This window comes from Tursiops truncatus, chromosome 5 (assembly GCF_011762595.2).
Source record: "Tursiops truncatus isolate mTurTru1 chromosome 5, mTurTru1.mat.Y, whole genome shotgun sequence".
Classification (NCBI taxonomy): Eukaryota; Metazoa; Chordata; class Mammalia; order Artiodactyla; family Delphinidae; genus Tursiops; species Tursiops truncatus.
In genome coordinates, this window is record NC_047038.1 from 64,200,965 (window position 1) to 64,227,883 (window position 26,919).

The window sequence follows — 26,919 nt, forward strand, 5'->3', positions numbered from 1 at the left end:
GTGTGAAGTTCTTATTAAGACATATAGACAATATTTTACTTAGTGTTTCTTTTACGATAAATGCACTGTGAAGGCTATTCTTGAGTTTGTCATCTTTAGACATTGTTAAATTTTTCTAAATTCATTCTTGAACTAAATACTGAAGTGAAAACTCAGGAATACCAACACAAAAATAAACCGTGTGATGTGATGAAGAGCAATCTTGGATTTGCCAGTTACTAGCTGTGTGATCTTGTGCAAGTTATTTATATTCTCCAGGACCCAGTGTCTTCATCTGTAAAAGGGCTTAATAATACTAAACCCCGAGGATTCTTGTAAAGGTTAAATGAGAATGAAAAGTGCTTAGCCATAGTTCAGTGTGCCCTTTCTATAACAACAACGGCAACAATTATGATATGAAATTAATTGGCAGAACTCTTTTTTAAAAAAGCTTTATTGAATGAGATAAGAATCAAATCGTTTTTAGCATATTCAGTGTTGTACAACCATCACCACAATCAATTTTAGAATGTTTTTATCACTCCAGAAAGACCTCATACCCATTAGCAGTCACTCCTCATTTCTCCCCAACTCTCTCCCAGCCCCAGGCAACTACTACTTTTTCTCTTTCTATAGGTTTGTCTCTTCTGAACATTTCATACAAGTAGAATCATATAATATGTGGTCTTTGTGAATGGCTTTCTTTCATTTAGCATAACGTTTTTCAAGGTTCATCCATGTTGTAGAAAGTATCAGTACTTTATTCTTTTTTATGGCTGAATAATATTCCATTATATGGATCTGCCACATTTTGTTTATCCATTCATTAGTTGATGGACATTTGGGTTGTTTCCACTTTTTGGCTATTATGAATAATGTTGCTATGAACATGCCTGTCTATGTCTAACCTTTTTAGTAACTGCCAAGCTATTTTCCAAAGCAGCTGCACTATTTTACATTCCCAGTAGCAGTTTATGAGGGTTCCAACTTCTCTATATCTTTACCAACACACGTTATTATCTATCTTTTTGATTATAGCTATCCTGGTGGGTGTGAAGTGGTATCATGTTGTGGTTTCGATTTGCATTTTCCTGATGGCTGATGATGTTGAGCATCTTTTTGTGTGCTTGTTGGCTACTTGTTTATCTCCTTTGGAGAGCTTTCTATTCAAATCTTTTGCCATTTTTAAATTGAATTATTTGTCTTTTTATTACTGAGTTATAAGAGAGTATACAGAACTTTTAAAACTTCCAACTATTTTCCTTGTAAGGCTTATTTATTGTGGCTCATCATTAGTTCCCTGAATGGTCTAATTCCTTGGGAAAAAAGGCAGTTTTATAAGAAAATCTCTTGCACAAGGCATATAATAATTGTTTATTTCAAATCAAGACATCTTGTTTTTTGTCATGTGTATGCGTGTTTGCCTATATTTTTTGTTTTTAAATTTTATTTTGGAATAATTTTAGATTTATGGAAAGGTTTGCAAAGGCAGTATTGAGTTTCTCTATACCCCTCACCCATTTGGCCCTAATGTTAACATTTTATATAACTATGGTACATTTGTCAAGACTAAGAAATTAAAATTAACATTGGTACATTACTATTAACTAAACTCCAGATTTTACTTGGATTTTAGTTTTTCTACAAAAGTTCTTTTCTGTTCCAAAATCCAGATTCTGGATTCATGGTATCCAGAATCTTATCCAGGATACCATGTTGCTTTTAGCATGGTATGATATTGTTTTTAATGATAGCTTTTTTCCCCATTTATGCTATTCATACATGTAACATGCACGTCAAACTAAAATCAGACAGTTTTTATTTAATTTCTCTGATTATAATTTTAGTATTTATTATTCAACATTTCCCTATGTTTTAATTTTTTATATATTCAAAAGTAGTATTTAGAAATAGAGTTGTGAATAAAATTAGCACATATCTATGATTTTCAAATTATGAAAACAAGATCAGATTTTTAAAATATCAGGATAATCCTTAATATTGTTACTAAAAGTGATTTCTCATTTTCTGTTTGTATTTCAGCAAAAGAAGCATTTGAGAAGAAGGTATCTCCTATAATAATAGATAATACAAATCTACAGGCATGGGAAATGAAGCCATATGTTGCTTTGGTTTGTACCATGAATTGTCATAAGTCTAATAGTGGGTTTGAAATTATTGGGGGATGTTAATTACACAAGTGAATCTCAAGCAAACAGTCCTTGGACTGTATGTAACTGAGCTTTCTCTGGTCTTTAGCAAAATGAGAAAAATAGGAATAGTTTTTCCATAAAACTAAATTTATTCAATTTTCAAATTTTGAGATTCAGTTTTTAAATTCTGAGATTGTTTTTGTTTTTTGATGTCTTTTATGAAAAGATAGTGGTATTAAATTATAATTTTATGTTTGTGTGTATTTATGTGTATGTATGTGTGTGTCTACACACACACACAACCATTTTCTTATTGCTTTTACTTGGCAGAATCAAAATTTGCTGGTTCTTTCTTAGTCCCCAAATTTCTTTTGAAATTTTGCTATTCTGAGAAATTCAAAATTCTGTACATTCAGCTATTTTCAGTTCTCCAAATTTGCTGGATTCCTTTTTTGTCCAGCTTTGATGTCAGCTTTTTCAGGAAGTTAGCTTTCATTCACTTACTAAAAAGCTGAATTGGGCACTCTTTCTGCTTTCCTGGCACCCTGGCTTACTTCTGTCATAGTATTAAGCACACGGTTTTTATCAGTAGGCCATGGGTTGACTAACTTTTTTCTAGAAAGCACCAGATAGTAAATATTTTAGGTTTTGCAGGCCACAGTTTCTGTTGCATATTCTCTTTTAACAACCTTTTAAAGATACAAACACACACACACAAAAAAACTATTCTTAACTCCTAGGCTGTACAAATACTGGCTGATGGGCTGAATTTAGCTCTAAGCTATCCATTTTTCTTGAAGGTAAGCCTATCATTTTTTTCATCATTGAATCTCCAGAATATAGCACTATGCTTGGCATATAATTAATATATATTCATTGAGTAAATTGATGAGTGAAGCTTTTGTGAGTATGGGTATTGTTTGTTTTATTACCCCAAGATTAGCAGATCTGGCACATTGAAGCTCAGTTTGTTTCTTTAGTTAGTAAATATTGTACTTGCTGATTTATGTTCTTAACACATCCAACTTATACCCCCATTGCTGTGCCCAGTGCACTTGTACTGTTTTGAAGTACAAGGTATGATTCTTTACTTTTCTGAAGAAAATTGTGTCCTTTGAACAAGTGAGATTTTACTTCTGTGCAGGGCAGTAGAGGGAACAAAGACTTGATTTTAGTGCATTGGGAGCACTAAAATCACACACAGTTTGCTTTCTGGCCTTAGGAGTTTCTAGTTTCTAGACTAATATATTCACCACTGGGACCTGCTTCCCCCTTAACCTTACTTAACTCCTCTGTAGGTTTTTCTTAGCTTCCTGCTCTCATCTTAGAAAGTTCTTTATTTTCCTATGAAAATAGGAAAAAAACCACTTTACTTTCCTATGTAGAAAACAAAGAAGTCCTTGAATTATGTGTTTCTGATTTTCATTTAGGCTTCAGCCTTCTATAATGTTTTCTTTCCCCTTTTTTATTATATAATGATTGAAAATATGAAGCTATTTTTCCAGTATTGATTCCTTGACTCTTTGCAACTCTACTTAGAAGTATAAAGGACTCCTGCTTATCATAGATGGCAAATGCTTTTGTCTTCATAAAGAAGTAGATGAAGGAATTACTGTAGAGAAGAGGATCACTTTTTGCTTCTTTTGGTAGTAAGATAATGAAAGCTGTAGGGGAGTGGAATAGAGTAAACAGTCTATTACCATCTTGACTGTCATTTACAAAAGTAGCTAAAGTAGTAAGAGATAAATAGGGAGCAGTCAAATATGCTTAGTGGCAATTGGCAAAACGTGTGTGTGTGTGTGTATGTGTGTGTGTATGTATGTATGTATATATATGGCAAAGCAATATTGTCCCTTGTGGGCTATCATAGAGGTTGACCTAAGTCAGAATCCTCTTAAGTAATGTAACATATTTTTAAGGTTTGCCTATTGATATGGGAGTTGAAAAAGTCTTTAAATTGATAGTCTCTCTTTTTCTCTTTGTGTATGCATGAATTTAAAATTAATTTGATCCTAACAGCTGTATGATACCCCTTTAGGTAATTAGAGACCTGGGCTATTGCCAGGCCTTGAATCATTTGTATGAAATTTGGTGCTGAGGTGAGGAGATGGAAGTGAGTAAGCTCATTACAGGGTGTTATGTCACTACCTACCTTGGTGTCTGGGTTGAATTTTGGACTTTTCTGTCAGAATGACAGAAAATAGCAGTGACCACTCTTGGCATCTTGTCATAAAGCTGAGAGGATCAATAGTGGGAGGTGAGGTCAGAGATGTAATGGTGGTTGGGGAGATGGTAGGGCAGATTATGTAAGGGCTCATACATAGATCACTGTGAGGACTTTGGATTTTACCTTGGGTGACGTGGAAGATACATTAGTCTGCTCAGGATGCCATAAAAAAAATACCATAGACTGGGTAGCTTCAACAAGAGGAAATTAATTTTCTCATAGTTCTGGAGGCTAGACGTCCCAGATCAAGGTCCAGCAGGGTCAGTTTCTGGTGAGAGTTCTCTTCCTCCCTTGCAGGTGGCCATTTTCTTGCTGTGTTCTCACATGGTGGAGAGAGCAAGTTCTCCGGTGTCTCTTCTTTTTTTTCTTTTTCTTTTTTTTTTTTTTTTGCGGTACGCGGGCCTCTCACTGTTGTGGCCTCTCCCGTTGCGGAGCACAGGCTTACTTTCTCAATTTATATTAAGTACATTTTCTCATTAACACATATAGTATTTTTAAAACCATTGTATATATTTTCACTGTATGGCTGTATCTTCATTTCTTTAGCCAGTTCCATGTTAATAGACACTAAGTTGTTTGTATTCTTTTGCTGTTACAAATAATGGCGAACTGGATATCCTGCTGTGTATATATTTCTGCACTCTGACATAAGTTTTTATCAATAGCATAAATTTCTGAAAGTTCATTGCTGGATCAAAGAGACTGTGCATTTTACCAGGTAACACACTCATCAAGATTAGATAATCTTTTAGGTTCTTTCAGTTTTAACATGCTGTGAATTTGGAAACAATGAATTAAATTTCATGGAAGTAATTATTTTAAAATGCATTTGTCTTTTTTGTACGTAGTCTCAAAAACATAAATATAAAGTCCTTTTCCGGGAACCGGATACCTGGTGGAAATTCAAACCAAAGGAACTTGCAAGGTAAAACTTGGAGTTTATCTAACATGTTTTTAATTTCATGAGAGTGATAGAAAGTCCATCTAGATTTTTTTCCCCTTGTAAATAATGAACGAAACAAAATGTATTAGATTGCGGCTTTGCCACTTAAAAATTGATAACAAATTTTGTATTGCCTATAGGCTTTCTTTTTTCAGTTTGTGAAGAATTTGTCTTTCTGTTCCTAAATTGTTAATTAACAGTCAGAAAAATTCCAATTGTCTTATATAGTCAGTACTTTATTACTTATTAATAATATAATGTCAATATCTGAAACTAGAAGAGATTCTAGGATTTGGCAAACCTGAACCGTGTGCTACTGGCAGGAACAAATTGTTGTAGCTGCCTAGTGACTCACAATGCTGGACAGAAGTGAGGAGGTATAAATGGAAAAGGTAGCAAATGTTCAGCTGTCCAGGTTTTTCACTACCCACTCTGCTTTCCCCCCAAGGTTATACTTTTTTCTTTGATTGTTTGACTTGGATAAAAATGTTAACTCAGGACATGGACATACAGTGTATTTTGTTTTGTGCTATGTATTCCCTTAGAGATAGCCCTAAATTAATTTTGGTCAGGGTATTTTCTCCATGGTAATTTAAACTAATGTCAGTACTAAATAAAGGACAACCTAACTTTAGGATATCCACAATGTTGTGCAAGCATCACCACTGTTTAATTGACGAACGTTTTCATTACCTCAACAAAGAAACCCTGTATTTGCTATTAGTCACTCCCAATTCCCCTTTCCCTTGGCAACTACTAATCCGCTTTTCTGTCTCTATCAATTTGCCTATTCCAGACATTTCATATAAATGGGATCATACAATATGTGACCTTTTGTGTCTGACATCTTCACTTAGCATAATGTTTTCAAGGTTCACCCATGTTGGAGCATATATCAGTACTTCATTCCTTTTTATTATCCTTTTGTTACATTACTAGATACATTACTAGATTTGGTTTTCTAGTATTTCACTTAGGATTTTTGCATCTGTATGAATGAGTGAGATTGACTTAAGTTTTTTCTTCTTTGCCCTGTCTTGCCTGGTTTTGGCATCATGGTTTTAGGTTCATAAAATTAGTTGGGAAGTATTTCTTCTCTTTTCTGAGTTTATGTAAGTTTGAATGTTTGATAGAATTTACTTATGAAACTGTCTGGATCCTCTGTTTTCTTTGTGAGAAGTTTCCATTGGAATTTGTCCATTACACCAAAGTTTACAAATTTATTAAGACCGTTTATGGGACTTCCCTGGTGGCGCAATGGTTAAGAATCTGCCTGCCGATGCAGGGGACACGGGTTCAAGCCCTGGTCCGGGAAGATCCCACATGCCACAGAGCAACTAAGCCCGTGCGCCACAACAACTGAGCCTGTGCTCTAGAGCCTGCGAGCCACAAATACTGAGCCCTCGTGCCACAACTACTGAAGCTCACGTGCCTAGAGCCCATGCTCCACAACAAGAGAAGCCACCGCAATGAGAAGCCTGTGTACCGCAACGAAGAGTAGCCCCCACTCCCTGTAGCTAGAGAAAGCCCATGCGCAGCAACGAAGACCCAACGCAGCCAAAATATAAATTAAATAAATAAATACATAAAACAAAAAACTTTTTATTAAAACTCTTATAGTATTCTCTTACCATTTACATCTCTGCTGCATCTATACTTTTAAATACTAATGTGTTTATCTTCTTTTTTTTCTTGATTATTCTTAGCAGAGATCAGATTTTTTTGTTTTTATAAATTTATTTATTTACTTTTTAAATTTTTTTTTTTGCGGTACGCGGGCCTCTCACTGCTGTGGTCTCTCCTGTTGCGGAGCACAGGCTCCGGACGTGCAGGCTCAGTGGCCATGGCTCACGGGCCTAGCCGCTCTGCGGCATGTGGGATCTTCCCAGACCGGGGCACGAACCCATGTCCCTGCATCAGCAGGCGGACTCTCAACCACTGCGCCACCAGGGAAGCCCTATTTATTTGTTTTTATTTTTGGCTGTGTTGGGTCTTCGTTGCTGTGCACGGGCTTTATCTAGTTGCAGCAAGTGGGGGCTACTCTTCGTTGTGGTGTGCAGACTTCTCATTGTTGTGGTTTCTCTTGTTGCAGAGCATGGGCTCTAGGCATGCGGGCTTCAGTAGTTGTGGCACGAGGGCTCAGTAATTGTGGCTCGCGGGCTCAGTAATTGTGGCTCGCGGGCTCTAGAGTGTGGGCTCTAGAGTGCAGGCTCAGTAGTTGTGGCGCACGGGCTTAGCTGCTCTGCGGCATGTGAGATCTTCCCGGACCAGGGATCAAACCTGTGTCCCCTGCATTGGCAGGCGGATTCTTAACCACTGTGCCACCAGGGAAGCCCAAGATCAGATGTTTTATTAGCCTTTTCAAATAGACATCTTTCTGCTTTGTTGATCTTTCTATTATAAGTTTGTTTTATGTTTCATTCATTTCTGCTTCTTTTATTCTACTTTCTTGGCTTTAAAAAAATCTATTTTGCTTTGTTTATTCTTTTTTTTTTTTTTGGCTGCATTGAGTCTTCGTTGCGGTGCGCGGGCTTCTCACTGCAGTGGCTTCTTTTGTTGGGGAGTATGAGCTCTAGGCGCATGGGCTTCAGTAGTTGTGGCATGTGGGCTCATTAGTTGTGGCTCTCGGGCTCTAGAGCACAGGCTCAGTAGTTGTAATGCACGGTCTTAGTTGCTCCACAGCATGTGGGATCTTCCTGGATCAGGGCTTGAACCTGTGTCCCTTGCATTGGCAGGCAGATTCTTAACCACTGAGCCACCAGCAAAGCCCTAGGTCATTTTCTAATATGAGCATTTAATGCTATAAATTTCCCTAAGTATCATGTTAGATGCCCCTAGAATTTTAATATATAATATCTTCTTTTTATTATTTATTTTCTATTTTGCATTACTGTTACTTTAATTCTTTAACCCTTGGGTTGTTTAGAGCTATGTTTTAAATTTTGGAACAGATGGTTTTAAAATTCATCTTTTCAAAAAAATTGGTTTTCAACTTTACTGCAGTAGGTAAGATTGTGCAGTTTGTATGATACTAATTCTCTGATATTTTTAAAGATGTGTTTTACTAGTTCATTGTCAATTTTTTATAAATGTTCATATTTGCTTGATAATGTATAACAGTTATAGTATATTAATATATCATTAAATCATGGTTATTCTTTTGCTCGCATCTGTAGCTTTACTTTCCAGAAAATTTTGCTTGATGGATTAATGTTTAAGAGAGGGATGAGAAAATGTACTGTGGGAGAGGTGTTGATATCTCCCTCTATTATGTTGATTATGTCAGTTTTTCCTTATAATTCTGCCCATTTTTGCTTTAAATATACTGAGGATATTTTTTGAAGTACATATAAGCTTAAGATTTTTATATCACTCTAATTGAACCTTTTATCCTTGTCTAGTAATTTTCTTTTATTAATATTAATTTTTGTTATAAAATCTAATTTGTCTAATATAAATAGAACTATACCAGTTCTTTTAGTTAGTATTTGAGTGTTACTTCTTTTTCTATACTTTTCCTTTCAACCTTTCAGTATCTTTGTGTTTAGGTATATCTCTTATAACCAGTGTGGCTGGGTTTTAAAAAATTCACTCTATCTTTGGCTTTTAATTGATAAGCTTAGTTCTTTTACAGTTATTTTGGGTATTCATATAATTGGTCTTGTTTCTTGCTGTCTCTCTCTGTACTTTTTATTAATCTCACCTTTTCTGTGATTGTTTTTTCTCCTATCACAGAAAATTATATATTTGACTTTTTTTCCTCCTGTCTTGCCTTTTTTGGATTTTTTTAATTGAATGCAAATTTTCTTACTCGTTTTTTCCTTCTCTACTAATTTGGAGATTATATACACTTTTTAAACTCTTTTAGTGGTTACATTAAAAGTTTTATCATGCAGACTTTAAAATTAAACCATTTTCCTAGCTTTCCTCTTCACAAATGCAAGGACTTTCAAACATGTTAACTCTGATACTTACTTCCTTTCCAGCTCACGTGCTGTGATTGTCTGGAATGTACAGATGGTGTTTTCACTCGTGTAGTTATTTGTGCTGTGTGTAGTGCTTTGTGCTTAATTTTCCTTTCATTATAGGTCTTTCATCTGAGAATTTCCTTCTGCCTGACAGTTCATCTTTTAGGATTTTCTTTACATTGTAGACCAGTTTCATGTCAATCTCTTTCTTTTTTTTTTTTTTTTTAAATCTGAAAATCCTTTTATTGTCCTCATGCTTATAAGATACTTTTGCTGAGTGTATATATTCTAGATTGATAGTTTCTGTTATTGATGATGACATTTGTCCATTATTATTGTTGTCAGGTGTAATTCTAATAGTTGGTTTCTTTGTAGATGATTCGTTTTTTTAAATTTCTAGTTGCTTTTAATATCATCTCTATCTTTGGTGAATGACAATATCAGTACTGTGTTTCTAGTTGTAGATTTCTTAGTTATCTTGCTTAAGATTTGTTGGATTTCTGAGATTAGGAGATTGATGTCTTTCATCAGTTCTGGAACATTCTCAGCCATTTTTCTTTAAATTGCTTCTGTCCCACATACTCTCTCTTCTCTTTCTGGGACTTGGATTAGATGTATACTAGACCTCTTTGCTCTGTCCTCTATGTCTGTGTCTCAACCTCTCTTTCATATTTTCTATCTCTTTGCTTCTCTGTCATCTGAAACCAGATAAGACTGAGGTATTTAAATATGAAAGCCAGATTTCCCCAGGGGGCAAATGCTAATATTAGCCCCAGGATCCAGACACTAAAGTTGGAACCATCCTGAGATAGGAGAGTTTCAACTGGGATGTTTTCATTAAGACAAGACCCTTGAAGGACTAAAGCATACCATCTTGCCTCCTGGCAGATGCAAATTCAGATGCTGTATGAATGAAAGCACCCCCAGTTTAAGGCCTAAGGATTCCCATATATTAGATTCAACTAAGTGTGAGCTCATAAACAAAAACAAAGGAATAAGCTACCATGAATGAAAGCACAAATATAACGAACTTCATATTTGGACATCCAGAGACTTCAAATACTAAGAATGTTTTTTCTTTACTTGAACTTAAAATGTTTTAAAGTGTGTGTCTGCTTTAATTCGTATGGGATCCAGTTTTACTGTAATAGAAGTGTCCTTTGGCACATCTAGTCTGCTGTACTGGCATAAGTGGAAGCCTCTGTAGTGGAATTTTTTCAGTCACTAGTTAATAATTAATCAATTGAAATGATGGTCATGTTCATATGAGATTTTTTTGGCAGAGCTTGAGAATAACTTCTTTTAAAGTTATTAAGATCTGCTGTTTTTTTCCAAGTTGATGAAGGATGTTTGGAAAAGATTGTATGGCATGATTAAGAAAATGGTAATTTAGGACATTCTGAATAAAATGAAACTTAGAATCAGATAGTTTATATTGTATCATAATAAACCAGTTTTGATATTTTTATGTATTAGAAATGTATCGTTGTTTCTCTTAACATTATATGAGCCGATTTTTTAAGAACTTAATTACCAATGTTCCTTCTACCCTTTTTTTCCCCTGGAATTTTTAGGCGTAATATTCATGGGATAAGCAAAGAAAAAATAACAAGAATGTTGGAACACTATCAACGTTTTGTTTCAGTGCCCATAATCATGAGTTCTTCAGTTCCAGAGAAAATGGAACGTATCGAGTTGTGTGCATATTCTTGTGACAGAAGTACTAGGTAGGTTAAAGTCTCTATGTACAGAAATTCAATTTAAAAACTTAATTTTAAAAAATCTGATAATTTAGGAACTTCTAAAATCACTGCCAAATAACTTTAAAAATAAGGTAGGCATTTGTTGTTTGTAGGGTTTAGGTATAGTCTTACCTGGAGCAGGATATATATGGTTAGCAAGAGAAGTAAAAGTTTATGTGGGTGATGACATACATGGGGGTTTCATTGTCTTTTGGTTTATGTAGGTCCATGTTTACACTATGAATACTCCTGCCTTCTTTATTTAACTTGCTGCTATTCCAATATTTATCTGTTACCTTATCTACCCTCTATTGTTATTTGGTATATAGTCACATTACTTCTTAATTTTCTTAGGTATTAATAAAAATACTCTTTCAAGCTAGTATCGTAAAAATGTATTATGCATGGTATACTTTTACTAAGTAATAACAAGTCACAGCCTTTTGAAAGTTTGCAATTCAGGATAGTACTGATTATGTTAAAAACATTTAGGATACATAAACAATTGAATAAATAAGTGAGTAAAGAAGAGTCTTAAATATAAATAAAGTTCTGAATTGCTCACATTTTTTGATGATTAGGGATGAGAGACCCTTTTAAAAAGGAGTTGGGAAAAGAAAATTCACAAATGCTCTTTTATTGAGGAGCAGTATTGCAAAGTGGTTAAGAATATGGGCTCCTTAGCTGTATTTCCTGGCTTCAAATCCCAAAGCTTTGTAATCTTTGACAAATTATAAAATCTCTCTATATTTCGGCTCCTCATTTGCAAAATGGCAATAATAACACTTTGCTTATAAGGATCTCATAAGGATTATGAATTAATACTTGTGAAGGACTTATAAATAGCATCTGGTATATAGAAAACTGAATGTTAGGTGTGATTTCACTTAGGAAGGCTTCATGGGATAGTTGGGACTTTGAGAACTCCTGCAATAAAGAAAGAAAGGAAGATGAGTTGTTAAATAAGGAAAATGCACTGAAGTTGAAAGTATAATGATTTGGCAAAAGTGCTCTGAGTCTGAAATTAACATTGAGGATGGCTTTAAAAAATTTAGCAAGTGACATCTCAAATGAGAGCTGTCCTCCCTTTCTCTCATTTCACTTAATTGTGCAGATCATGTTGGTTGACTCTTTGAGACTTTGTAAATCAATCTTAAGCATTTTCCTCTGCAGCAAATGACAGGTGGTGTAGAGGCAGACCTAGTTTCACATATGTTAAGCTTAAATAGGTTGGAAAGGAGCTAGGGAGTGTCCTCTTCTGGGAACAAATTTAGAACCTTAACTTTAATATTTAATGCATAATAAACACCTTAACTGAAAATCTCATGTTAATTATTCAATTTGAAAGAATCTGAGTGCTTCTTGTATGCCAAGCGTTGTGCTAGGTGTTGGGATTACAATAAAGCGATGTGTTCATAGTGTATTAGGGAAGGATCAAGTGTCTCTCTTTCAGTTGAATGATTCTTTAAATCATAATATTAATGGCAACATTAAGAGATTTCCTTATAATACTTAAAAACAAATCTTACAGCCCAAGAGACAATGAAGATATTGCCTCTGAAAAAGAAGAAAATGTTTTATCCTCGTCTCTGAAGCATCCAGAGTTAATTGAAGAGAAGAAACATGATGTGACCAAAGAAAATTTGTTACCTGAGAATGTTACATGTCTCCCTAATGCAGATTTAAACAACGGAAAAAAAGAAATAAGTGGTATGAATCCTAACATTCAGAGTGCTTTCATTCACGAAGCTCCAGACATTTATTTTTCTAATTCTGAAAGCAAAGAACGAGCAATAGACAAACATGAAAAAGAAGAGCCAGTAGAAATGGCTCCTGAAAAAGAGTGTAGTAAAACCAATGCAGATAGTTTTGTAGAGAGAATATCACCAAGTATTTGCTGTGGTGGAAATAATCAAGAAGACTGTGGTCTTTCAAATACTGTACCACTTCAAAATGAAAAATCTTCATCTAGTGAAACGCTGGAAGAAAGAGCAGGAGTAAAGAAAAAAGCCTTTGGAAAACAAAAAAGCAAATCAACTTCGGAAAAGTTCCCAAGACAAGAGCTGTCTTTTGTTGGTGACTGGCCAGTTGATAAGTCTATCGGTCAGAGGACAAAAAGGAACCGAAAAACTGAGAAAGCTTTATCTATACACAGTGACAAAAAGTATAATTGCCCTCAGTCACATAAAGTATTAGACAGTAGTTTATCTGTGAGTATAGATTGTATCCAGCCACGAGGATCTCCACATGAAAACGTAGAGGATGACAGCAAGTCACAGTGTGATGATGCCTCAGAATCTTTCAATAGCTGTAAATATGGTACTTATAAAAATACTGAAAAAGACTCATTTAACATTGTGGGTGACTGGCCTTCATCTGATTCTTTAGCTCAGAGAGAGCACAGATCAAGAATGCCAAAGGCTGGCTTAAATGAACCCAACCTAGAATTTGGAACTAACAACAGTATGAATGAAATGTCCTTATATACAGCACGTGAGGCCTGTTGGGGCACAAGCCCTGAAGAACTAAAAACGCTGGGTAGTTCTTCTCGAGGAAGTTCTGAAATGCTGCCCAATGAAATGACCTGTGAGAATAAAACTTGTCCAAGTAAAAAGATTCATAGGCAACACACATTGTCTCTTACTTTTACCAATAGTGTGTCAACTGCTCCTGGAGGAGTGGGACCACAAACTTTAGCTGAATTTCAAGAAGAAAAGACTAAAGAAGTCCCTGGAATAGAAGTAGGCAAGTGTACTCAGACTGAACCACAGGATTTTGCTCTCTTATGGAAAATAGAAAAGAATAAAATTAGTGTTTCAGATTCTCTGAGAGTACTAACAGGAAGATTAGATGGATTTAAACCGAAAGCTCTCAATATTAACACAAAATTAGATGTTCAAGAAACAATTCCATATAGGGTAATGTATGACAAAAGCACATATGTTGAAGAAAGTGAGCTTACCAGTGCTGATGAATCTGAAAATCTTAACATTCTTTGTAAACTATTTGGATCGTTTTCATTAGAAGCCCTAAAAGACCTATATGAGAGGTGTAACAAAGATATTATTTGGGCCACGAGCCTTTTATTGGATTCTGAAACTAAATTATGTGAGGATACTGAATTTGAGAATATAGAAAAGTCATATGATGAAACACAAATTGGGCCATTTTCTCTGGGACTGAATTTGAAGGAAATTATTAGCCAAAGAGGAAGCTTAGAGGAGTCTAATTCTTCTGTGCGAGAATTTAGCCATGGAATTGGTATCAGTAACACGAATGCACAGTCCACCTGTAATTCAGAAAAGGAAAGCTTAGAGCAGGCAGAAATAAGAGCTGTAACTACTGAAAAACCTGGATTAATAACAGGTATACTTCCTAATGTAGATCTCAAGAATAATAATGAAGTACTTCCTAATAGTCAGGCAGAACTTTCAGGTTTATATAACGTTAAGCAGCTTTTTCCAGGCACTCTAAAAGCTACTACCACTAAAAATGTGAATGAAATGGAGAAGAATCCAGAAGTCACTGAGATTGGAGACAGTATAAATTCTTCTTTGAATTTGTCTGATATTTTAAATTCTGTATCGAGCACTTCGGATCTTGAATTACATGAAGAAATTTATTTTACTGACTCTTTTGACATAAATAAAAGTGAAAATCTTCCAAGGGATTATGTGAAATTTCCAAACACAGAAGAATTTATGAATGAAGATGAACAGGAAGTGGAAAAAATTCTAATGGCAGGGAGTGCTTTGTCAGCTGAAGTTACTGAAGAAGATAAAACTGAGACGTTGAATCCCACGCCAGTGATGGCCAAATCGCTGACCATAGACTGTCTGGAATTGGCATTGCCCCCTGAACTGGCTTTTCAGCTCAATGAATTATTTGGCCCTGTTGGTATTGATTCAGGTAAGGAAAAAGTAAATTACTTATATGTGTATCTTTGTGTAAGTAGAATATAGATAGAGGGTCTAGTTCAATTTTAAAATTATTTTATGTTACTAGAAGTGTAAAAGTAATTTGTGTTGCCTACCTTATTATTTTTGACACAGTGTGTTTGTAGAAGATTTTTAAGTATATAATTTGAAGAAATAGAGAGTATTTAGATGGACTTTGTATTCATCTTGTGCATATACTGGAAGTTTTCTCTGGTATTTACCTCATACTTATTTGCACAGGTACATCTTTTTGAATCCTTTGGTGCTACTCCAGATACACTTAAGGCAAGATAATTCCTTAGAATACGCCTACTGGAAAGTCTTGACTAATGGAAATGAATATATTAAATATATTTAGTGTAATGGACATGAATAACTTAAATATATGAAACATAATGTAATTGTACCTGCCAAGAAGTGTGAAAACAATGACATATTACATAAAAATATTCCAAGAGATTTAGAACTAGAGACATAGGTTAGTAATTAAAAATACAAATTAGTTTTATGATGCATAAGGTAGTTGAGTATGTTTTCTGCAAATGTATAATGAGTAATGATCATATTTTCTTTTCTTTTCTTCCCCCGTCACAAGGGTCCCTAACAGTTGAGGACTGTGTGGTTCATATAGATCTGAATCTGGCTAAAGTGATTCATGAAAAATGGAAAGAATCTGTAATGGTTGGTAGGCTTCTTTTTATAGAAAGCTCCTTTTGTGTACATTTTGTCACCTTTGCTCTTCAATAAAATCTGTTATATGAAAGATTCTATTGAATCTTGACTTTGAGAGAGAATTAATTTTACCAGTTAACAGGTTACTGATTTTTTTTTTCTCCTTCCAGTATTTTAGATTATTTCCAGACTGGCCAAATTATATAATTAATGATGGAGCTCAATATGACTGTTGATTTTTTTTTTTAATGGAAAAAAATCATAAATAGTTTTTTACTCCTTAAAGACTTGCAGTGCTAATTTTCATAAACAGTTTTTAAAAAATCACAGCATAAGAGCTCTATAAGTAGAAAAAATATATAGATGGAATCAATTTATAATTATATTTATCTGCTTTTATTAGATTTAGCAAGAATGATTGATAGTTTTACAGGGAGAAATGATTACTAGAGAAAAATAATATAAGCTTGTTTTCTAATGCACCCTGCTTTGCCAATCCTGTTCTGCCTCTGTGTTTAGGAGCGACAAAGACAAGAAGAGGTATCCTGTGGCAAATTAATGCAAGGTAAAGCACATATTTTCACTTCTAATATTCTTGTCTTGATGTTGAAACTTGGTGTGTGTGTGTGAATTTTAACTTTTTTTTTTTTTTAAGCGTTTATTTATTTGGCTGCGGCAGGTCTTAGTTGTGGCATGCGGGATCTTCATTGCCGCGTGTGGGATCTTTGTTGAGGTGTGCAGGATCTTTAGTTGCGGCGTGAGGGGTCTTTTAGTTGTGGCATGCAGGCTCTTAGTTGTAGCATGCGGGATCTAGGTCCCTGACCAGGGATCGAACCCGGGCCCCCTGCACTGGGAGCAGGCCAGGGAAGTCCCTGAATCTTAATTCATTTTAAATATACTTCCACAAAATATGTTACCCAAGAATTTTGATTTGCAAATAAAAGTTTTAACATTTAATATTGATACAAAAGAAAATAAAGCTTAAAGAAGAAAAAAGCCCCTATAATATCATTTAACTTTCAGTTAACACCTGAAAACTAACACAACATTATAAATCAACTATATTTCAATTAAAAAAAAAACAAACAGGAGTGCTGTGGAACACCCAAGGTGTGCTCTAATGCACATAGTCAGTGTGTTTCCTGTTTATGATTTTGCTCTGAATGAAGGGAAACTGTTCTGGTTTGAGAGCAATAAAGTATTCCTGTGTTTGAGAGTATCATTGAAATATTACTTGATTTTTCAAATTTTTTATTTATGTTAATATAATTAGAGCACAAAAGTCAACCTGCTTTTTGATTACATCTGCCAAATTGAAAATAATTGATTCCAGAAGATTTCTTAGATAGCATTGTCGTAAGTGGTTAGTGCAGGGCGGCAGACCTGTTACAGGGTCCTCCTTTTGTGCCTGAGTTCCTCCAGATGCCTCTTTTGTCCACTCCATACTAGGACTCCAGGTTGAAGATTCTTAACTTTAGTTCAGACCTGTGTTGTAGCTTCAAGAGCTAAAGCTGTTTGAGAGCTGAAGGTTCCCAAAGAGTATCAGAGTTATTCAGATGACAGTATTTGCTATTTCTTCACTCTCCAGGAAATCAAAGGAGTATATCAGAATGTGGTGCTTAGAAAAGCTGAAATATTATACATTAAGTCTTGTTATTATGAACTTCTTAGAATGTTTAGTTCCTTCCTTACGTTGAATATCATTTGTTCAATATTTATTGTAGACCTCCAATGGGTTACAGATTTGCAGAAATATTCATCCTTTCAGTTCTTGGAGTGGCCAAGCAGAGCTGACCAAAGCTGCTCACTTCCGGCTGACTGCAGCTTCCTCTGTTTACCAGTGTATATGTGTGTCACTGTTTTTTCTGTGTTGATGTGATATGAAAAAGAGTGGGGAAGCATTGAGTTGATTTACAGTAATACCCAGATCATTTGAATATTTCTACATTTATACTTGCTTGTGATTATGTGAAGATGTATTTTGAAACTTTGAAATACAACTCGGAATATTGTATTTATAAGCAAAGAGTAAAAAGTCATGTTTTCTGGGTCTCTCTGAGGTAGATGTAACAGAATGAATAATGCCTAATTTGTACATTTATTTTTGATGATCTGACACTATTGATACTGCTTTTGTAGATCCTTCCCTGGTTGGGCGTGTTGGTCTTGATAATCCAGAACAAAAATCATCTCAGAGAACGGGCAAAAAATTACTGAAGACTTTAGCAGCACCTGAAATGCAACCCTTATTGGATCATTGGAACACTCATACTAAAAAAGTATCACTCAGAGAAATAATGTCAGAAGAAATTGCCTTACAGGAAAAGCATGATTTGGTATGAGTTAGTATAAATATTAAGCCTTTGTCTCTGACTCTAATTTAATCATATGTTTACTTTTTGATTTTCATTTGACTCTACTTTTCCTAGTCTGAAATCATATTTTAACCTGATTGAAGTTAATGTTAAAATTGAAAAATGTTTTAAATGTAGTTTGAAGTTGGAGGTCTTTGCTTCTGGAAAATTAGTTGATATTCTATAACAGTAAGCCAATTTATGTTAAATCTGTTGTTTTAGATTTAATTTTGCAGGTGTATATATCTTATCTTTAACATTTACTTCTGCAATTTTTTAATTCTAGAAAAACATGAAAGAATATTTCCTTTGAAGATAATTTCATTTATAAGTTAGTAATAAGAAATGACACTTGCTATTAAAGAATTGTCCATCTTTGAAACAAAATTTTTTTAGAGAAAAATTTTAGAAACTTATGAATCTGAAATTAAGTACTCTTCTTTTTTATCTAACTTTGCAATTAAACAAGTTCAAACAGATATTTCACTTTGCTTTGAACTTAATTTTTGTTCTTTATTCAACATATCTAATTATATGATATGAAGCCGTAAGAGAATTTTGTTTATTTTGCATTTCTTTTTCTTAACGTTTTGTGGAATTCTGAAAATTAGTATTAGAGAATTTCAGAACCAAAACGGAAAAGACCTTAGAGGTTATTTAGTCCAATTCTCAAGGAAAAAAAATTTCTTAGTTGGTGATCTTAAAGCATTTTACCCTCTTTTTTCACTCATTTGACTGCTCAAAGGAACACCTTTATATTGGCTGAAATACATAGAATTGGGGCATAGAAAGAATGATGGGATTCTTCTACCTTCATATTTATTTCCCCCAGTTATCTTGTTAATTAAGTTGGAAATAAGCTACCATTACCATCTTTGCATGTTTACATAATCCAAAGAACAATCTCTTCAGTAGGATCTTATAATTTAGTGTTGTTTCAGATATCTTCTTCAATTTACATATGTAATAAATTGGAGAAATAGATTTTCTTAAAAAATAAGGAAAGCCTAGAACTTATGCTCAAATGGTGTGACACTTTTTGTTGAAATGCCATTTTCCTCTACTGAAACTTATCTTTATGGTTCTAACCTGCCTTTTAATCTCTTAGTATAATAATGAACAAAAAAGTTTCTTTGACTTTCCAACTTAATTTTTTTTTTTTCTCCTATCAGTGATTTTTGCTTTTTTTTCCATGGGTTTGGTAATAGAAGCTATACTCTTCATCCCGAGGGTATTCCCCCTTAGAGCCTCAGTTAAGAGAATTTCTGGAGAAATTTCTCAGTAAGAGAATTTCCCAAAGGAGAAATATCATTTAAATTCTTCTAAAGCAAAGCATATAAAATAAACATTAGGCATAATGTATGAATAGGATAATTAATTGTAACATGATTATGGTTATGAGTTTTCAGTTTATTGATGGGACCCTAGAATTTGTAGTTTAGAAACTCTGTGATCTGGCAGATTGCTAGTAAATCTGATCACTGAATTTTTTAGTAAGGTCGGATTATAATGTATATCTTAAATAAGACGTGAATATTTAAAATTCTTGAGGTGGCTTGTTTTCATCACTCTTGTGATGTCTGATCAGTTCTTTTTACTGGTCAGATTGTCACCTATTGTGGTTCTTTTTTTATTGTTGTTTGGTGTTATAAATGGCCTAAATATGGTTAGGCTTCAAAACCATTAACTATTCCAGGATTTTCCTAAATTATTGTAATTTTTATATTTTCAGAGACACCTTTGAAATTTTATAGGAAGTTATTTTTCAGACATTAGGATTTTTGGAGTAAACAAAAATATTACATAGTTAAATCACAATGTCAGTAAATTGTCTTAGAGTTAGAAATCACTTTAAGAGTGATTACCATATTCCTCAATTAGAATTCACATGGCACATTTTAGGAAAGCTCTTTCGGTTTGGCTATTTAAACAATCCAAATATGACTTTGAAAAAATAACAATTAGTAACAAATCTCATGCAATTACTTTGGAGTAAATATGTTTGTGAAAAAAATTTTTTTATGTGAATTTTAAGATTTTCTGTCAACCTGAATTTGCAACTTATTTGTACATTGTAGTTTCTGCCCATTGAGGAGAATATGTTTTTGAGGACGTTGTTCACAGCATCACACAGTGTCCCTTTAATGAGGACCCATGGGAGAAATTTCTCTCAGGTCTCAGTACCAGAAAAAGCTGTACTTCTCCTGAGCAACTGGTTTGTTTTTATTTTATGGACACTGAGAATCTTTGTTTCCCCCTTTGCTTTGGCCACTAAGAAGCTAAGAACTGAATTTGTGGCCCACCTTTAGCAATTGTACAGGATTTTGTGGCATGCATTTATATACTAATTTTACTTGCTAGCTTTATCCTATATTCTTACCTTTATTTTCTCTACTCTCTGACTTCCTTTATTTATATCCTGTTTTTATATATATATATATATATATATATATATCCTTTTTTGTATAATATGATTGAATGTGTTGGGTGTGTATATGTGAGAGTATATATACACATGCACACACATATATGTATATGTGTGATTGTGTGTATGTGTGTGTGTGTTAATGAACAGCTTCAAATACTTAGCAAAAAATGGGATATAAATAAATTGTGCAAGAATACTTATATTACTAATTTCAGCCTTTAATCAGTGAAGAAAGTCTGTGACTGCTTTTAAATTATTAGTCTTTTTGCAATAAAATAACCATGCTTTTGGGTCAGCATAATTAGTATTGTAAATTCCATCATAAAGATGGTTTTTGTCTTTTTTTTGTTTGTTTTAGAGAAGGGAGCCGCTTATATTTGAAAAAGATTGCGCCACTAAACTAAAGGAGAAACAGCTCTTTAAGATATTTCCAGCCATTAACCAAAATTTTCTGGTGGACATTTTCAAGGACCACAAGTGAGTGCTAGAAGGATTGTGTGTAATTTCTGTTGTGATGTCATTGAAAGCATATGTCATGCATTTTAATCTCTTATTTTTATTTTTCTGTTAACAAAAATAATATAGGTATATTATAAACCATTTAAATGCAGTAATGTAGAAAGTGAGGAGTTTCTGTCAATTGGTTCATATTCCTCCTTAGTTTTTTCTCATATACATACACTAATGTATGTGCGTACATGTGTACCTATTTGCTTTTGTGTCTATATAAACACAAAAATAGGTTGTGTTTTATGTACTGTTTTGTAGTTTTACTGTTATTTGTTTTTTCTGTCCATACTTTGTGATCTACTCTTTTCTTTTTAAAGTCTACAGAGTATTCCATAGTATTCTTAAGTGATTTCTTAAAGTACCGTAGTTTATTTAAACATGCTCTGTTTATGGGCTTTTTGACTGTAAGAAAAGTTGGAAACCATGTTGCACTGAGTATCCTTGAACATACATTTTTGTGTGCATGGATGAATGTTATTGTAGGCTAGTTCCTGAAAGTGAAATTGCTGGTCCAGAGTGTGTATATTAAATTTTTTTACAGCTAATGCCAAATTTCCTTTTAAAAGGGCTTTCCATATTAGTTATATACGCTGATAGCGTAACCTGCCCTGGATATTAAGAATCTTTAAATTTTTTGCCAGTCTGGTGCGAAAAATATTTCATTGCTGTTTAAATTTTTATTTTCCTTATTACTACTGAGGTTGAGCTTTTTTCCATTAATTTCTTTTTCTATTAATTGCTTACCCTGTGCCTGTCTTCCTTTTGACTGTTTGTATTTCTTTCTAGATCTGTGAGAGCTCTTTATATATCATGTGTAGTTATCTTTGTTAATATAGATTATAGTAATTTTTTCTGATATAGCCATATACATATTTTAATTCATGTTTTATCAGAAAGTCTTTTCCCTTATTGGTTCTGAGTTTTATCACTTTTTAAGAAAATCTGTCCTACCCCAATATTATGAAAATATTTTCTGCAGTAAATTTTTTTTTTTTTTTTTTTGCGTTACGTGGGCCTCTCACTGTTGTGGCCTCTCCCGTTGCGGAGCACAGGCTCCAGACGCACAGGCTCAGCAGCCATGGCTCACAGGCCCAGCCGCTCCGCGGCATGTGGGATCTTCCCAGACTGGGGCACGAACCCGTATCCCCTGCATCGGCAGGCAGACTCTCAACCACTGTGCCACCAGGGAAGCCCTCTGCAGTATTTTTAATAGTTAAATTAAAAAAGTTTATCTAGCATTTTTATGTGTATGGTATGAAGTAGAGTTTAACTTAATTGTTTTCTCCAAATGATTAACTGGATGAATAGGTCACCTTTACCCACTGATATAAAATATAATTACTAATATTTACTACATTCTCAAATATACATTTTCTTTTATAGACTCTTTGATTCCATTGAGCTATTTGGTCCTAAGTTTCCACCATCTTGTTTTAGTTATTGTGGTGTTGTAGTGTGTTTTGATGCTTAGTATGTTAGGAATGCTTCTGGTTTAAGTAATACATACTTTCGATCTTAATGTATTCCTTAAATTCCTATTTTAGCAAGAGTTGTTTTAAATAGATGCCTTTTTAGAATCTTTGGAGAATCCAATATAGATTTTTTTTCTTTAGTTTATTAGTATATTTCATGTTAGTCACAGTAATTTCTGGAATAAAAAAATCTTTCAGGTTTTATTTTTTTCCTTTAATGTAGTGTCAGAATTGATTTCAGGATTTTTGCAACAGTAGTTAAATGAGATAAGTCTGTGATATTCTGTTCCTGTGTTATCTTTGTCAGATTTTGGTTTTAGGGTTGAATTTGGTGTTTGGCTTAATAAAAGAACCTGGCAACAAGACTGCCATTTTTCTCTGTGCCCTGGAAAGTTTAAATAAATTAGTACCTTGAAGGTTCTGGGGTTGTGCCTTTTTAGGGGGAAGGTCTCTTCGCTTTTCTTTAGGGAGAAGGTCTTTTCACTATCTTTTTAGGGGTATTTTTTTTTTTTTTTGCGGTACGCGGGCCTCTCACTGTTGTGGCTTCTCCCGTTGCGGAGCACAGGCTCCAGACACGCAGGCTCAGCGGCCATGGCTCACGGGCCCAGCCGCTCCGCGGCATGTGGGATCTTCCCAGACTGGGGCACGAACCCGTGTCCTCTGCATCGGCAGGCGGACTCTCAACCACTGCGCCACCAGGGAAGCCCAGATGTTTGCTTTTTTTCCATGAGTCTTTTCTGGTAGTTTGTCTTCTAGAAAATCATCAGGTTTATTATTGTTAAGTTGTATATAATATTCTGTGATAATTAAAAACATTATTTTGTATTTATCATGTCCTTTTTTCCTTTCCTAATTTTTTTTTCTATTTTCTTTGTTATTGCTGTTTATCAGATTGACCCTTTTAAAGAACAGGCTCTTGGTTTATTGATCAAAGTCTGTTTTATTTCTCTAATCATTTATTTTTGGTGATTCTTTTCTATTTTTGATGGTTCCTTTCTCTTTAAATTTGTTATGTTTTCAATTCTTTGGTTAGTTTGTTTCCTTTCAATCTTTAATAACAAATATAGTTAAGGGTGTGAATTTTTTTCTGTATAATGTTTTTGATATATATGTAATGTTTTGCTTTTGATATGTAGTATTTTCATTTTTTTTCTAAATAATCTCTAATTCACTTTGACTTTCTAATTTATCCAAGAGTTTTATATTTTCTAAATGGTTTGATAGTTTGGTGGAGGGGGGGATTACTGTTTGTTTTGTTGTGTTGGGGTATAAGAATGCAGCCTGAAAGAGTCCTGCTTTTTGGAAGTTGAGATTTCCTTTGTGGTTTAATACATGATCAGTTATTATAAATATTGCACAAAGTGCCTTTTTAAAAAAATATTTACTTATTTATTTGGCTTCTTCGTGTCTTAGTTGTGGCATGCAGTATCTTTCATTGCAGCATGCTGACTTCTCTCTAGTTCTGGCTCGCGGGCTGCAGAGCGCGCAGGCTCAGTAGTTGTGGCACATGGGCTTAGTTGCCCTGTGGCCTGTGGCATCTTAGTTCCCAACCAGAGATTGAACCCATGTCCCCTGCATTGGAAGGTGGATTCGCAACCACTGGACCACCAGGAAAGTCCCTGAAAGTGTTTTTGAAAAAGAATATTCTCTGCTGAGTATGCAGAGTTCTAAATATGTCACTTGAATCAAGTTTTTCATGATATTATTTCAATCCACAATTTTTCTATTTTTTTTTGCTACCTAAACAGCTGTTTTCTTAGAGTTGTGTGTTAAAATATTCCAAGGCACTGGGGGTTAGGAGGGTGGTGCTGGCATATGGCAACTCTCTTCTATGGGGACCTAGGACAAGAAGCCCTGATGTGAAATTACCCAGAGTTGTGGTTCCCCAGGCAAGGTAAGGGGACTAAGTTGAGTCCTTCCTCTCGATGCTCAGAGTGATTGGTCAGTCAGGCCCCTCGGGGCAGGTATTATGGTATTAAATGATTACCTCCATTTGTCTGCCAACAGGTGGATAATTGTCTCAGTTACCAGTAGCTTCAGTTTCACCCTGGGTAAGAAAGGTAGGTTCGTTCAGTTACTGCAGTATACGCCTGCAGTGTCATCTTCCAGGGCCACACACTGCTAACAGCGCCTGTGGTGGAGACTGGCTTCCGGCCCTAGGAGTGGGCAAGCCAGGTGATTTTAAGAACTAGTTAGGATGTGGTTAATTTCTGGTAGTTTCTAGCCCCTAGAAACCCCAATTTGTTGAGCATATGTGAGGCGGCAAGATGATAGTGCTCAAGGAGAATTGGTAGTCCCAAATGGTTCCCCTTCAAGGGTTGTCTTTAATAAATTGATGAATAGCAAAATATCACAGTATTTTAGATAGCTGTCACATTTCAAAAACAGTCCTTTGTGGTCAGCTCTTCATTATCTGGCCATTGGAAAAGATCAGAGGCATAAATAGTCTGAAATAATGAGCAGTATAAAATCATTTATAATTTTCTTTGGAATGAGTTTCTTTGGATACAGGGACATTAGCGTTTCAGATGTTTGTCAATTTTTGTAGAATTTCGTATTCCACGTAATATAGTATCACCATGAAAATATGCCTAAATAATGTAGGGGTGGGAGGTAGGGTAGTGTTTTAGTTTTTCCTTTCTATATCCCTGCTTAGAATTTCTTTGACTAGAACACCATGGTATAAGTAAAATGTAAAATTTGACAGGATAAAAATGTCAGTTTAAGGATTTATTGTCTGTTTTTGATGTTTGAAGGAAACTGGAACCATGTGTGAATCCAACAAGGGACTTAAGTATAGGTGATAAGATAAAAGAAAGATTTGTGGAAAATTTACCTGGAATAAAAGATAAGAAAATTAATTAATTATCAATATGTTACTTTTCGGTATTCATTAAAAAAATTAGTTTTTGAGAGCCTCTAACTTGACACTTTCCCTCTGTTCATTCTTGAGTCTTGAGATACACAATGAGCATTTAATTTTCATGTTAAAACTCAGAAGTGAGCCAATTTTTCATATTCTACGAAGATTTTGTAAGATTGCTTATGTTAATGTTTCCACATAACTTTTATTTTCATTTATTGACTTCATATTTGTACTTCAACTCTCTACAGCTATTCGTTAGAACACACAGTGCAATTTCTAAATTGTGTTCTTGAAGGAGACCCTGTAAAAACAGTGGTAGCACAAGAGTTTGTTCACCAAAATGAGAATGTCACTTCTCATACTGCACAGAAGTCTAAGGAGAAAAAGGTATAGAGCTACTTAATTTTTTACAGTAATGGTAAATAATTGTGTTTGAAAATATAATTGGTTTGTTAGATAGTTTAATGATAATTTCTCACCATTTTTCATAGGCTGGAAATTTAACCACCAATAGCATATTTGGTTTAGAATATCTGTTTGCTCAAAATAGTGAATTTATAGCTGATTATATTTTTTTCTTTAAACCCTTTGTGCACAAGCATTGGAATTTCTGTAACTTTTTATGTGTAGACTACACAGTAGAGTATGAGGCTTAATTGAATAGCAGTGGGTGTAATATGATGGGTCTTAGGGCATAAATAATGTGGGTGGAAATGTTTAGCCATTTGAGTGTCGATAGTGACCTGTGCTCACACACAGGCTTCTTGGTGGCGGCAGCAGCAGCAGCCTTAGCGTCTCCTGCCCGTCTCTGGGGTCCGCGCTTTTAGCCGCGGCTAGCGCCTGTCTCTGGAGCTCCTTTAAGCAGCGCTCTTAATCCCCTCTCCTCGCACACCAGGAAACAAAGAGGGAAGAAAAAGTCTCTTGCCTCGTCGGCAGGTCCAGACTTTTCCCCTGGACTCCCTCCCAGTTAGCCGTGGCGCACTAACCCCCTGCAGGCTGTGTTCACACTGCCAACCGCAGTCCTCTCCTGGTGCTCTGACCAAAGCCCGGGCCTCAGCTCCCAGCCCCGCCCATTCCGGCAGGTGAGCAGACAAGCCTCTCGGGCTGGTGAGTGCTGCTCGGCACCGATGCTCTGTGCGGGAATCTCCCCGCTTTGCCCTCCGCACCCCTGTTGCTGTGCTCTCCTCTGCGGCCCCGAAGCTTTTTCCCTCCGCCACCCACAGTCTCCGCCCGCGAAGGGGCTTCCTAGTGTGTGGAAACCTTTCCTCCTTCACAGCTCCCTCCCACTGGTGCAGGTCCCGTCCCTATTCTCCCGTCCCGTCTCTGTTTATTCTTTTTTCTTTTGCCCTACCCAGGTACGTGGGGGGTTTCTTGCCTTTTGGGAGGTCTGAGGTCTTCTGCCAGCGTTCAGTAGGTATTCTGTAGGAGTTGTTCCATGTGTAGATGTATTTCTGGTGTATCTGTGGGGAGGAAGGTGGTCTCCGTGTCTTACTCTTCCGCCATCTTGAAACAGGAACCTGTTGGATGTACTTTTGGTGTCATATCTAAGAAACTATTGCCTAATTCAAGGTCATGGGGATTTACACCTGAGTTTTCTTCTAAAAGTTTTATAGTTTTAGTGTTTACATTTAGAGCTTTGATCTATTTTGGGTTAATTTTTGTATATG

The 26,919-nt window shown here is 35.1% G+C and overlaps 1 protein-coding gene across 15 annotated transcripts in view; it reads left to right on the forward strand.

Moving 5' to 3' along the window:
• N4BP2 (NEDD4 binding protein 2) overlaps positions 1-26,919 on the forward strand; it is an 83,279-nt gene that overhangs the window by 39,847 nt on the left and 16,513 nt on the right. For 12 of the 15 annotated variants that reach the window (XM_019928299.3, XM_073805171.1, XM_019928297.3 and 9 more), the window contains 9 exons: positions 2,023-2,111; positions 5,208-5,284; positions 10,845-10,997; positions 12,544-14,921; positions 15,546-15,631; positions 16,142-16,187; positions 17,762-17,958; positions 20,763-20,881; positions 25,501-25,639. In XM_019928299.3, the coding sequence (XP_019783858.2) occupies positions 2,023-2,111; positions 5,208-5,284; positions 10,845-10,997; positions 12,544-14,921; positions 15,546-15,631; positions 16,142-16,187; positions 17,762-17,958; positions 20,763-20,881; positions 25,501-25,639 (3,284 nt within the window). Of the gene's footprint in view, positions 1-2,022; positions 2,112-5,207; positions 5,285-10,844; positions 10,998-12,543; positions 14,922-15,545; positions 15,632-16,141; positions 16,188-17,761; positions 17,959-20,054; positions 20,192-20,731; positions 20,882-25,500; positions 25,640-26,919 lie in introns of those variants that run through there. The other 3 variants (XM_019928300.3, XM_073805174.1, XM_073805173.1) reach the window with 3 other exon arrangements.